Below are 14,899 nucleotides of genomic sequence, written 5' to 3' on the forward strand. Positions count from 1 at the left end.
CTTTCATGCGGGGGGCTCCGCCCCCGAGCCCCCTTTTCTTTGCTCTTAAGGATCACAAGAAAACCTTAACCCAACTTATTTTAAATACAACGTTTATCTTTCTTTCTTGCGGGGGGCTTCGCCCCCCGAGCTCTGCTTTGTTTGCTCTGAAAGGTCACAAGAAAACGCTAACCCAACTTTTTTTAAATACTACGTTGATCTTTCTTTCATGCTTCCCCCTCGAGCCCCCCCCTTTTTCTGTTCTTATCTTCCGGCACCATCATCAGGCCTTGAAACCTAATCGTAGTCATAGTTCATTACAAGACTTTTCTAAGAAGCCCAAAAACAGCTATGATACGATGTTCCATCATGTAGTTCCAGTTCATATCTTCCGGCTCCATCATCAGACCTTGAAACCTAATCGTAGTCAAAGTTCATTACAAGACTTTTCTAAGAAGCCCAAAAACAGCTATGACACGATGTTCCATCATGTAGTTCCAGCTCATATCTTCCGGCTCCATCATCAGACCTTGAAACCTAATTGTAGTCAAAGTTCATTACAAGACTTTCCTAAGAAGCCCAAAAACAGCTATGATACGATGTTCCATCATGTAGTTCCAGTTCATATCTTCCGGCTCCATCATCAGACCTTGAAACCTAATCGTAGTCAAAGTTCATTACAAGACTTTTCTAAGAAACCCAAAAACAGCTATGATACGATGTTCCATCATGTAGTTCCAGTTCATATCTTTCGGCTTCATCATCAGACCTTGAAACCTGATTGTAGTCAAAGTTCATTAAAAGACTTTTCTAAGAAACCCAAAAACGGCTATGATACGATGTTCCATCATGTAGTTCCAGTTCATATCTTCCGGCTCCATCATCAGACCTTGAAACCTAATCGTAGTCAAAGTTCATTACAAGACTTTTCTAAGAAGCCCAAAAACAGCTATGACACGATGTTCCATCATGTAGTTCCAGCTCATATCTTCCGGCTCCATCATCAGACCTTGAAACCTAATTGTAGTCAAAGTTCATTACAAGACTTTCCTAAGAAGCCCAAAAACAGCTATGATACGATGTTCCATCATGTAGTTCCAGTTCATATCTTCCGGCTCCATCATCAGACCTTGAAACCTAATCGTAGTTAAAGTTCATTACAAGACTTTTCTAAGAAACCCAAAAACAGCTATGATACGATGTTCCATCATGTAGTTCCAGTTCATATCTTTCGGCTTCATCATCAGACCTTGAAACCTGATTGTAGTCAAAGATCATTAAAAGACTTTTCTAAGAAACCCAAAAACGGCTATGATACGATGTTCCATCATGTAGTTCCAGTTCATATCTTCCGACTCCATCATCAGATCAGCTCAACAGTACCATATTATTGTATTGTCATCGGAACTACATATAGCTGCCAATTTTCATTACGCTACGATCCTTGGAAGATGGTTAAATTAGCCTCCGCAGATTCCATTACATAGTTAGTTACATACACGACGACCTAATAAAAGCGTGTTAAAAATGTGAATGCTCATATTATACGTGTCAACAATAATTAAAACATAATCCTGTAAACCGATATTTACGTATTACCCGACATCAGAAAACACATGGAATATACTCGGGCACACACGGTTTGTCAGGGGAAATTGTCTTCCGTACTGACTAATAGATGTGCCAGAAAACAGCAATATTTTCTCTAATGTAAATTCATCTTTTTAAAAATAGTGTTGTTTAATAACAAGTAAATGGGTGAATCAAATTTTTCTTGCCTGTTATTGGTATGGTTAGGGTCCCCTGAGTCACGCTGGTTTTATGCAAAATTATGCTACTTAAACTATGAAAACATGCATTTTTCTGATATTAACAAGCCCTTTGCTTAATTTGCCACTTACAAACATGGACTGCATGCATGCTTGCATAATTTCAGTAGCATATAATTGGTAGTAGTTGCATAAAACCAGCGTGACTCGGGAGACTGTAACCATGGCAATTACAGGCAAGAAAAAGTTGAATCACCCAAATACTTTTATTTATTTTTACTTGTACTTTATATTATCTGTCTAATACTTTATATTAATGTGTCTATATAATAAAACTTACACTTTGTTTTCTTATAATATTTAATTTGCAGGTTCTCAGTGACATATTTGAGTCGCTAATGGGCGCAATATACTTAGACAGCGGCGGCAACTTATCCGCCGTATGGGCAGTGGTATATCGCATCATGCATCGCGAGATAGAAGCCTTCTCTACACGTATCCCACAGCAACCAGTGCGGGTACTCTACGAGAGGATACACGCCTGTACCTCCTTCGGGTAAGACAGCTCAGTATACACTATTAGCAAAGAGGATCGAGTATTATATGTATAGAGTTACTGTCAAAGTAAAATGTGTAATGACAGTGCATAAACTGCCATCTCTCGACACAGACTTACAACTTTTGACACTCAGTTTTGATAATTTGGCCCATATTCTTTAGCTTGATATGTGTTAAAATGTCATATATTAATATTAGCGCCATCTAGCCGAGCGTCCACCAAAGGTGTAACGCCATCTAGGCCACCGTAGGTACCTTTTTATTTATGGTTTTGAGGTACGTTTTTTTGTTAGACTATCTGTCTATACGGAGTTACATATGTCTTTGCTATCAGGCAATAGATATAACGAGAGAGAGCCATAATGAATCGCTAGATCGAATCCTTCTCTACTCTACTCAATGCAAATTGAAAAGCAGACGAAATCTTGTCTTTGGCAAGCCTGGCACTTGCGACACGGGATTACTAGATTATGCTCTGCCAAATGAGCTACCCAATTTCAGCGAGAAGGTATGAGTATTTTATTTCTTTTTTATTGGGTCTTTAATCACCCATACAAAGGAATGTCCTCTTATGGTGTCGACTATGTTCAATAACTTTGCCGTTTTATGTTATTAATTGTATCCCCAAAATTCAACAATACTAAAAACTAAGTTATATCCGCAGAACCGCCAAAGTGGTGGAATGCAGCACGCCCCGAGTTATGGTCCCCGTCACATTCACGAAGAACGGCCGCCCGCACACCGCGCACGGTTTCGGCGGCAACAAGTTCCAGGCCAAACGAGCCGCCGCCAAGCTCGCGCTCAAGATATTAGACTCCTAGACTGACTGTATGTAGTACCGTTGCATCATTCAGTCATTCATTCGTTCAAGTGTCGCCCGCGCACCGCGCACGGTTTCGGCGGCAACAAGTTCGCTAGACTGTCTTAAACTAACTACATTTTCCGGTACATCATTCATCATCATGCCGAAGCATGCGGCACTTCGTGAATGAATGAATATCACGAAGTGCCGCATGCTTCGGCATCAAGTTCCTGGCCAAACGCGCCGCCGCGAAACCAGCACTCAAAATAAACTACGTGATTACACACGTCAGTCATTCATTCGTTCACGAATTGTTGTCCGGTCACTCTTAATCAAATTTTTTTTATATTCAAAATTATGAACTGTTATTTTGTAGGTATGATTATGTGTATTTACAATGAATTGGTTGTGTCCTTTAAGTGTCGTACTTTTAAATTTAGTTTTATATTTGTGTCAGTAAGTACCTAAAGTCAGAATTGACTAGGATAATTACGCTTTGTGCAATTGTAAACCGTATTAGAATGCATGAAGGTTCACTCTAACTGTTGAATGGTTGGATAAGAACTGTTTATTATAGTGACCATTATAAGGATGTTACTCCTTTATTCATAAAGTTAGTAAGCCGCTAATAATCGTTTGTCCCTTTCCGACGTATTGATATGATGGGAAGGGACAAACGATTTTGACGAACTTGTCAACTTCAGTAAACGTAAGGGGGTAAGGAAGTAAGAAATTTTAAAATGTGTTAATCTCTGAAGTGTTACCTTGAGGCCGGTTCACACGTATTAAGTTGTCAAGTAATTAACTAAATTTTAACTTAATTTTAAGCGACTTAAAGCGTGTAAACAATCAATTTAGTAATAAGTTACAAGTTAATATTTAGCGTGCACTTAAGCAAGTAAATTAGAATTTTGTCTATTTTTCGGTTAAGTAGGTGGGCGTGAACTACCACTTGATACGTTTGGACAGGCACGATTTAGTTAAATATTAGTTAATTGTATAAGTTTGGCGGAGCGGTTGCGATCGTATGTTCGTGAGTTATCTTTTTTGAAAAATGTCGAAGTGGTCGGAAGACACTACAGTGAAGTTTATTGAAGAATAATTATGTTAAACAAAGTTGCACTAGCGCCATATTCATTCCTTCTGCTTATCCAGTTTCTCACCCAGTCTCGTGGGTGCTCTCGTTTCCCTGTCTATTTCATCCTTCAGTTCATCTAAAACCTCGCTGAATACGAATTTAATTACTGAATGAATGACTTGAACGCGCTGTTGATCGTCCATTTCAGGATGACTAAAGAGCTTAGCTGTTTACGAGGTGTAAACGCTTACTTAAAATTAAGTCGCTTAAAATTAAGTTAAAATTTAGTTAATTACTTGACAACTTAATACGTGTGAACCGGCCTTTAGGTAAGTACAGGCCCCGTAGCCGAATGGCATTTCTCCGACGCCAAACGAAAGCGATACGCCGCTGGCTCTGTCGCGCCAATACGCAAGCGCGATAGAGATAGATATCTACTAGCGCTTCGTTTCGTGAGCGTTTCGTGAGCGATTGTGCCATTCGGCTAGCCACCCTGAACTACTTACATTTCTAATAGGTTGCTTGCTAAGCCTTGCTAAGTGGAGGTCCCCCCTGTCTTCCTTAAGAGCTAATTTTAATAATAATTTAATGCCTAATGCAATCAGGAGCATATATACATACCTAATTGAGATTATTAGTGGACCTTTTTATATCAGCTAAAGGTTAAGCAACTCAGTTGAAAGTTTGAATGAAGTGAGACTTGGTATGTTCATTGGTTATTCTAGCATTCCTTAGCTGTATAATTTAAAAGGTCTGTGAAACCACGAGAAAGTAGCAAAAGCTGATTATAGCACACTGTGCAAATATGTTTATACTTACCGCAGAAATATAAACTCAGTCTATATCTTGGTAGATATTTTTGTTAATGAAATGTATTTATTTAAATCGATTTTAAGCAATAAATTGGTGTTCCATAGGTAGGCTTAAATAGTTCACGTGCAAAGGACGTTTTCATCTGAAATTCCAACTAAAACATCATGCATACACCTACTTGAGGTGTAATAAAATAACTCTTCAATATGGAATTCCACCAATTTTGGGAACCTAAAGCATCACATTATAGTAACAATGAAATTGGTATGTATATTATATTATTATGTCATATTTATTACGTGGTTAGATTGTATCTATTTTATATGAAAATTACATTCTTACAATTATGATACCTGGCAGGCAAGTATGGTCGCGCGATAAATGATAAAACATCTGGCCGTCGCTATCGCACTTACAAATAGAGCGACAGGGACGGCCAGATTTTGCCTGGTCTAGGCAGATATAAAAACGTAATTATGTTAACTAAACGTTTTGTTCGACTGAATATATTTGTATGTATTAAATATGTGTAAGGGCGGATTACTTTTATATGTTACCTACTTACGTATTTTTTGGAGGTTCGCTTTCCGTACCTACCTAACCACCAAATTAGCATTTTGATACAACCCCCGACCCCCGACCGTACGGACCGGGGACGTAGTGGACCATTCCCGACTAACGCCGTGTCTTGCGTGGGCGACGGTCGCGCGACCGTCGCCGTCGCGTCTCATCGCATCGTCTACTTTCCAATTCGCCGAACGGGTCTGTGAAGGTCTTCGAAGGTGATTCGGTGTAAAGCACAGACCAACCCCTATAGACATCCATTACAAGACGACTCGCGGTCGCCAGCCTTCCTAGTATTTGCACTGATATAAGCGCGGGCGCTCGCCGTGCCCGATCAGTAGCGACCAAGTAACAGACCCGAAAGCAGCGCGTGTTTTTCGCAGTAAAAAAATTGAAAAAGGGTATTTTGATGTCTTAAAGATCCACCTGTAGTATGAAATGGTGTGGAAAGGTAACAAGAAGCTCAAATTTAAAAACAGACGTCATTACATTCCACATAAAAGTCATATTTATAATTTATTCAGAGCCGGCATAGGTCAACTTACATTGGCCACTTACGCGTCAGTAGAGGGACAGTCCCTTTCATCTGGCGCGACTGCCCGCCGTCCTTGAAACGGCCAATCACAGCGCGCTTAACACATTCCCCGCCCGCTCCTCGCACCCCTGGCACTGGTGACTCGTATCGCGAACAAAATATACAAGAATGCTACTCTATAGGAGGTTCTCTGTGGTGTAAAGGCTTGATTTCGTGAGCAATTGCCGAATAGTTTGTACATTTGGATCACGTCTCCGATTTTGATAAAAATTGGTAGGCTGACAGAGTCCATGATGCTGAGCAAGATCCACTAGGTTTCCCAAAATGTCCTAGGTTGTTTGTATGAAACCTTCCTTTTTTGTTACCAGATTTCTATACATTTTCGGTAACAAAAAAGGAAAGTTTCATACAAACAACCTGGGACATTTTGTGAAACCTAGTGGATCTTGCTCAGCATCATAGACTCTATCAGCTTACCGATTTTTATCAAAATCGGAGACGTGATCCAAATGTACAAACTATTCGGGAATTGCTGTCGTATGCGTCGCATCGCCGTCGCGCGACCGTCGCCCACGCAAGCCACGGCGTAATTCAGCTTTCAAACACAAAAACTAAATCTGAATCGGTTCATCCGTTCGGGAGCTACGATGCCACAGACAGACGAACGTCGAACACATCAAACATAACACCCCGTCGTTTTTGCGTTGGGGTTTAAAAAAGACCAAAGCAAAAACAAATTCATAACATAACTTTTTGTGTAATAAACAAAATAGGTATGTATTTCCTTATTGTGCTGGTATTTTGGTAAATGTATGTAATATTAGTTGTGTTTATTATTTGGAATGTATTAAATGACGCGTATCTGTGTTAACTAAGGATTTTTAAACCTATAAGGAATATTATATTCTGCATTTAAAATGACGGAAATTAGTCAACAATTCATAGGATTTTTATATCGAATAAAGTGTTTATTTTATCTAACCATTGTTTTATTTGTGACAACGAATATCCCTACAAGCATAAGCAAAGAGCATTTAAAATGACGGGAATACCTAATAGGATTTTTTATATCGAATAAGATGTTTTTTTTTATCTAATATTGTTTTATTTCTGACAACGAATATCTCTATAAGCAAAGACTGGGCCTGCATTTCCTCGATAGATTTGAGGATTCACAGGGAGATTTTTGGTGGAAAGTTATAGGTATGTTGTAACCGAGGATTATTTTATAGGATTTATAATGGGCCATCTAGTTTTAAGCCTAAAAAGCCCATACATTTCAGGGTCACGCTTTTTTGTACTTATATCGTTCTTGGTTGTAACCATTGGTACCAATTAGTTTATCGGAACGTATAAAAAAATGTTTTTGGAATCAATATCTTCTTGCATGTTATTGCCATGGTTACGGTCCCCCGAGTCACGCTGGTTTTGTGCAAAATTATGCTACTTAGGGCCAGTTGCATCAACTACATTTGACAGACATCATCGTCACGCAGCAGACGTCTATGGAACATGGCATACAATAAAATTTAACGTACGCTTTAACGATGACAGATGGTTTGATGCAACCGGCCCTTAAACTATGCAAACACGCATTTTTCTGGTGTTAAAAAGCCCTTTCCTTAACTTGCCACCGGTCTACAAACATGGACTGCATGCATGCTTGCATAAAACCAGCGTAACTCAGGGGACCGTAACCATGGCAATAACAGGTAAGAAAAAGTTGATTCACCCATTTGCGCGTTCCGGTGCAGGGAAACAGCGAGGAAACCGAAAGAACTTTGCCAAAAAAGTAGTGCTTACGCCAAATCTTGGGACGGAATCTGCTTTTAGCCGACCAAAGATCGTTCGTTAGTAGCAGTGTTGGGCATAATTCAATTATTTTGTAATTAAATTACATGTAATGCAATTACTTGTAATGAATTACGTTTACAATTGAATTAAATGTAATTAAAATTACTTAGTAATCTCTAATTGAAATGACATTAATTTGTAATTGAATTATGAAATTATGGTGCTAATCGCTTTGGATCTTCCCCAGCCCCATGATTCTGTTCAGATTTTGCAGATGAAAATAAAATGATAAGCGATTTTTTGGCCGGCGTAAGCAGATTCCGAGTCGATAGGTTTGGGGAGACATACCCATAGACTGAAGAAAGTATCAAATAAAAGACATAGTCATGTTAACGTGGTTGTATTAAAATTATCGCGTAATCTACAGGAAGTAGGTGTTGGGCCTCTTGTACGCGAACTTGTTGAGTCGCTTGTGGTGGTGCACGCGCTTGGGCAGCGGGAAGCGGATGGCGCTGTTGTGGAACTGCTTCACCTGTGGTCGGCGGCAGGCGGCGGCCTTGATCACCTCCACTTTAATGATCTGCGGAAGAGAAAGAAAAGTTATTTATTATTATTACAAATGGGCTTATGGCCACAGACTAGCCAAAGGCAAAGACGTGGCCCACGATGGAGTGAGCTCGCCCAGAAGATGCCTGTTCACTCTTATGTGGATGGGCACTGCCCATCCACATAAGAGTGAAACTTTGGGCAGGAAATTGGGCAGGAAACACGAAATTCTAGAATGAAGTGTGGTTTTGGCTAAATGCTTGTGTACTCTGAGAGCTCAACGAAAGAGTTTTATTTGGGAAAGGCTTTGGTGAGCAAAGCCGTGTGCGTGTGGATTGAGTGAGCACCTTCCGAAAAAAAAAAATGCTGATCATTTAGTAAAAGTTCTAAAACAATTGTGTGTTGTTTGACGACCGGTCTGGCGCAGTCGGTAGTGACCCTGCCTGCTGCGCCGCGGTCCCGGGTTCGAATCCCGGTAAGGGCAGTTATTTGTGTGATGAGCACAGATATTTGTTCCTGAGTCATGGATGTTTTCTATGTATATAAGTATTTATATATTACATATATCGTTGTCAGAGTACCCACAACACAAGCCTTCTTGAGCTTACCGTGGGCCTCAGTCAATCTGTGTAAGAATGTCCTATAATATATTTATTTATTTATATTTTATTTAATTGTAAAACGAATCTCTGAATTTGTAAAAAGATAAATCAAAAGATACAGTCATTAACATGTGCTCACTCGCTGTTTTCGTTGGTAGTTTGTGAGAACTGAGTGAGCACATGTTAATGACTGTATCTTTTGATTTATCTTTTTACAAATTCAGAGATTCGTTTTACAATTGTTTTAGAACTTTTACAAAATGATCAGCATATTTTTTTTTTCGGAAGGTGCTCACTCAATCCACACCACAGAACACCCCACTAGAAGCCAAATGCAAGCGATATTGTTCGAGACGCAAATCACCAATCCTTGCGGGGTGAGGCGGGCGCGCACGGTGCTGCCATTGGTCGTTTCAAATAATGGCGCGCCTTTATGATTAGCAGTAGGGATGGGAATGGGACATGTCTATTATAGACAATGGTACCGGTACCAGTACTGTGGTGAATTTGTTTTGCAACAAATTATAATATTATAATTAAATTATAATAAGGCCTAGTTACCCTTCGGGTTGGAAGGTCAGATGGCAGTCGCTTTCATAAAACTAGTGCCTACGCCAAATCTTGGTAGTAGTTTCCAAAGCGGACCCCAGGCTCCCATGAGCCGTGGCGAATGCCGATGCCGGGATAACGCAAGGAGGATGATAATTGTGATAGCATCTCAATAAAAATCATTCTAGTAACTAATAACTAAACTGTGCATTTTTACTTACGTTTACTAAGTTAAATAACCAACTAAATATTCTAAACTAATCAATGAACTAAATACCACTACAGACTCTACAGATTCTAGATAATTATTCACTATTACAAATCTGCTTTCTTTTATATTTCATAAAATGGTAGCACATGGTACGAACGGCAGTACGAAGTTCCCGCAACAGACATAAACTAACATGGCCCCATGCCTAGTCGTTTACGTGAAAAGGATAGCATATCACATTGTTAACTCGGTAAAGAGGGATGGACGCGCCTCGGCGCCGCTCAGCACAACCATATTGACCAGTATAAATGAACTCCGCGGACAATAAACAATATTCAACAAAATAATTAATTTGACTTAACTGTGGAATGTTGTTCCATCTTTTTTACATGTAGAAGTGTTAGAAGACTTGCCACACCACTTTATGCTGTAAGAGACCATTGTTTGCAACCAAAATTGATTATTTAAGATTTTTTCCCGAGCGGACACGGACACTGTTAGCGGGTCGTATACTTGGGCGCTACTGATCGGTGTCGCACGCGTTCAAACTTTTATAAACCTGATTTGTCGTATGCTTGGTGACCGCGAGTCGCCCTGTAAGGGCCATCTTGTTGTATTGATCTGTGATCCACACGCACACAGCAAAGCCTTATGAAATACACCTTCCAAAATCTTCAAATGGGTTATTGACTTAAATTGACTTTATCCATACTAATCCATACTAATATTATAAATGGGAAAGTGTGTGTGTCTGTTGTTTTGTCCGTTGACGTGATTTTTTAAGTGGAGATAGTTGAAGGGATGGAGAGTGACATAGGCTAAATTTTGTCTCTTTCTAACGCGAGCCAAGCCGCGGGCAAAAGCTAGTGTTAAATAACTGCTTTATTAAGCTACTAGCTTTTTCCCGCGGCTTCGCTCGCGTTAGAAAGAGACAAAAATTTACTAATTTTAAAAATAAGCTACTGCTTATGTCACTCTCCTTCCCTTCAACTGTTTCCACTTTAAAAAATCACGTCAATTTGTCACTCCGTTTTGCTGTGAAAGACAGACAAACAAACAGACACACACACTTTCCCATTTATAATATTAATATGGATTTCTTTCCCTTTGGTAGTTTCATGTACAAGTCTCATGGAGCTCAGAGCTAAAATGTTATGTGGAACATAATTATACCCTTATGGTGTTATTCATAAATGCTTGACAAACCTGAATAAGCTAATAATCGTAGGTCATTATCAGTCATGTTGACTTATGTACTTGTGAGAAAGGGACATAACTAACTAAACTTTTTATGAATAATGGGGTAACACTCCTGAGCTGCGGAAGACATGCAGACTTACCTATTCCTACTATAAAAAATTTAGATTTTAACACTTTATTATTGATTTCGGTTTAACCGTGGAGCATCCTATAGACACACGGTGTCTATATAAATAGTATAAAATTGAGGAGGGTGGGCGCTCCACGGGTTAACCACTTGTGTGCAGATGCGTCAAAAAATCATGGTTTCGAACCTCAGCTATACCATGTAGGAAAAAAAAACCGTTCCAAAAGAAATTGCAAAAAGATAACCTAAGTTTATGGATCCTGGATCCGTGCCTGAAGCATACAATGGGTTAATTAGATCCGTGCCTGAAGCATACAATGGGTTAATTGAAAACATATCACGCTTAACAGTCAAAACTCCTAATTAGAAATGCAAAACATACGTGGATGGAGTGAGCGCGGGCCCTGTGACGAGCGCCCATGTCTCGGTAGCACTGTGTGACGGCGCCGCCGACGCTGAGGTCGCGGTACTCGCGGTACATGTTGTGCACGCCCGACCGGGACTCATAGCGCAGCCAGATACCGAAGTTCTTGATCTTGATGGGGCTCTTCTCTGGGATTTCCTGCAATTTAAGATAAAATTGATGATACACACAATTTTTACTACAAAACATGGGAAATGATACTAAAAATGTCAACATGTAAGTTTACGCTAAAATTAGGTAAAGTTATACATATACAAAGTGTTTCCGGTATCACTCAAAACCTCAGACACCCCAACTGATTTTTATTTTTTTAAACTCATCTAGAGTATACATCTTTTAATCTAATGGTTACTTTATTTTAAATTAAATTTTTAATTTTCTGTACAGCTCTACTTGACTTCTAGCTCAATAAAATAATTGCTAACTACCATCATAAACCATAAGACTATTTATTTGTGTATGTTACTGCAACGACATAAGGTTTACCAATAGACAGCTAAGATGTCACTGTAAAACACTTTACAGCTTTGTCACAGTAAACTTCAAATTGGACAGGTAATTATGACTTATGATAAACATTAAGATTAAATTGACAAACAATGTCAAACTCGTAGCGGATAAAATAATCGTCCACGTAACCAGCCAGTATTAATACCCCTAAATACTGAAAAAGGTAAACAACCTCTAGCAATGCGATATACACAATGTTGCATTACGAGTACAATAGAATAGGCACGTAAAAATAACTAATAGTACTAATTTAAATAAAAATATTATCCCCATCAAGATATAGCTCAATTGATTCTACTCTCGATTCTGAACAAACTGTTTTCAGGTTTTTAGTGTTAAGTGAAACACGGTGTATGTATATTCTATGTTGACATGTTTCAGCACATTGGGAGTTATTTTTTGTATGTTGTTACAAGAAATGCACTATTATTTTGTTGATAATTCAAACGAGTTTTTTTCTACAGTCAGTCCCTCAACACTGAGGATCATGATTCAAGATGTGTGCTTCTGTTAAAGACCAGGTTCTTGTATACTTAACTGTATAGGTACAATGATTAGAGCAGACCAGTAAGAGTTTGTGTTCATGTAACCTTAATAAATACTGGTACTGGTAATCCCAATATCATTCTGTGAGAGCAGTTGTTACACACAAATAAAAATGCATACCTTGATGGAGACAATTTCTCCAGTGGTCTTCTTGAACTTCTTCAGTTGACGCAGGAAGTACCAGAAACGAGACTTGGCCACAATTGGGTCCGGAGAGAAGATTCTCATTTTGTATAGTGGCGTCTTGGGCTCACTGTCAGAGGGCAGCTTGCGCCCAATGACTTCATATTCCTTCAGCTGAAAATTGGAAATGGAACACTTAAAGCCCAAATTAAGATTAAGTAGTGGAAATACTGGTCTTTGTAAGTGTTTATTGAAATTACTGCGAAACAGTAATAACACTGATGAGAAAAGGAACCTTGATGGGATAAGTAACTGGCACTGAATAAAGTAATAGTTTAGTGATTTCATTGTGTACAATGGCATAAAATCACAACATGACATAACCTCAAATTAATTTTTTTTCTTTACGAATTTGACTTCAATACCACGGTTAGAGATAGCTATTATAAAAATCTGGAAGGTGAGCACTGTTTGAACACAAATCATTCTTCTTTTATTCTAATTCACACGGGAAACCACTAAACAGAAGTAGCGGCAACGTGTACCGTACTCACACGCGAATATGAAACAGTGTTTTAAAGTTTGATATCACATTTTAAGACACCTTATAATATAGATTTATGATTATATAAATCTTTAAGCGTTAATTTCCACATATTGCATGTTTTTTCACAATTCTTACCTCTCCTTTAGCCTTCATTTTCGGAGGATTTTACCTAAAAAGAATCTGTCAACGGAAGCGGACAGACGTAAAAGAAAGATGGAGGCTGGGTAGCCAGCCTGCATAAAATGTTACAATCTACAAAAATTTAAGCATGGCTTGAAGACTCTACAGACCTTGCAACAAATATCATAATTGTGATTCCAAGGCCTGTGATAAATAATGTACTTGTGAGAATTGTATAGAGCAGTATAATATTTAGGACACTGCTACTGTACTTCCTGTTAAAATATTTAATTCATATTTTCGGGACATGTCTTGGACTGTCCATATTGGACCAAAGACCTTTACTGGGGACAGCGCGATTATATTTTTTTGCCATACCAAATTGAACCTTATCACTGAGCCAGAAAGGCGTTCGTATCAGACTAGCAAAAACGGTCCACATGAGAGGGCATTGTTTGGGCTGGTGTCCCTCTCGCACGCGTGACCAGTGTTAAGTGTTAGAATCGTCCCACGATAAGTCTGCATAGATTTTAATAGCCCCGCCTCTGCAAGGGTTAAGTAAACGTCATAATTTCATCAAAGTTTGACGTTTAAAATAACATCTGCACTGGCGAGGGTGTGAAAATCGTTGCAAACTTATCGTGGGACGATTCTAAAGAGGTTACCATAGTAGTAGTTTTTTTATCTGTATATTACCTAAGTTTAAAGTTTCTTATATTATTTTAGTTTTATATTCAGACTACGATTTCGATATATTTTAACAAATTCTTTCTTCTTTATCTTTCTTTCATAGGACATTCTTACACAGATTGACTGAGGCCCACGGTAAGCTCAAGAAGGCTTGTGTTATGGGTACTCAGACAACGATATATATAATATATAAATACTTATATACATAGAAAACATCCATGACTCAGGAACAAATATCTGTGCTCATCACACAAATAAATGCCCTTTAACCGGGATTTGAACCCGAGACCGCGGCGTAGCAGGCAGGGTCACTACCGACTGCGCCAGACCGGTCGTCATTGGTAAGTAATTTTAATGTTATTATTATGATGCCATTAAAACAAAGATTTGCATTAAAAAAACTTCAATTCAAGCGCGGATCCAGCTTCGTGCCCAGGGGGTCACGTGGTAAAGGCCCAGGCCCCGGAGGGGGGGGGGGGTCACGTGGTCTATTTGTATGGCCAACCTAGGCTCCAGGGGGGTCAAGACCCCCAGACCCCCCCCTGGATCCGCGCATGCTTCAATTGAGTATTAGTGGATTTAGTAGTAACTTTGAATATTGACTGGTATCCCTAATTTATGACAGTGATGACGTCACTGAATAATGTTGACATTTATGTTATCATGTTTAAGGTTGAATATGTATAAGGTTAAATAGTACGGACGCACCGAGCCTATTTATTCTTCAAAAAAAAACTTACCCGAATTTTAGTTAATGATCAAGAAATGAACAGCTGCAAACCCTACTTTAGAGAACATAATATTCTAACTCT

The 14,899-nt window shown here is 39.0% G+C and overlaps 2 protein-coding genes across 2 annotated transcripts in view; one reads left to right on the plus strand and one right to left on the minus strand.

Moving 5' to 3' along the window:
- LOC125229852 (endoribonuclease Dicer) overlaps window positions 1–4,516 on the plus strand; it is a 101,936-nt gene extending 97,420 nt beyond the window's left edge. Inside the window, exons 32-33 of the mRNA XM_048134791.1 lie at window positions 2,120–2,304; window positions 2,971–4,516. Of these exons, the coding sequence (XP_047990748.1) occupies window positions 2,120–2,304; window positions 2,971–3,127 (342 nt within the window). The 3' untranslated portion in view covers window positions 3,128–4,516. The remainder of the gene's footprint in view (window positions 1–2,119; window positions 2,305–2,970) is intronic.
- Window positions 4,517–8,276: 3,760 nt separating this feature from the next.
- On the minus strand, window positions 8,277–13,515 carry LOC125229488 (60S ribosomal protein L18a). The gene is made up of 4 exons (XM_048134336.1): window positions 13,413–13,515; window positions 12,728–12,904; window positions 11,510–11,689; window positions 8,277–8,472 (listed from the first exon to the last, which is right to left on the minus strand). The coding sequence occupies exons 1-4, from the start codon at window positions 13,428–13,430 to the stop codon at window positions 8,314–8,316; spliced, it is 534 nt and encodes a 177-aa protein (XP_047990293.1). The 5' UTR covers window positions 13,431–13,515; the 3' UTR covers window positions 8,277–8,313.
- Between the last annotated feature and the right edge of the window lie 1,384 nt (window positions 13,516–14,899).

The sequence above is a fragment of the Leguminivora glycinivorella genome, chromosome 9, assembly GCF_023078275.1.
Source record: "Leguminivora glycinivorella isolate SPB_JAAS2020 chromosome 9, LegGlyc_1.1, whole genome shotgun sequence".
NCBI classification, from domain to species: Eukaryota; Metazoa; Arthropoda; class Insecta; order Lepidoptera; family Tortricidae; genus Leguminivora; species Leguminivora glycinivorella.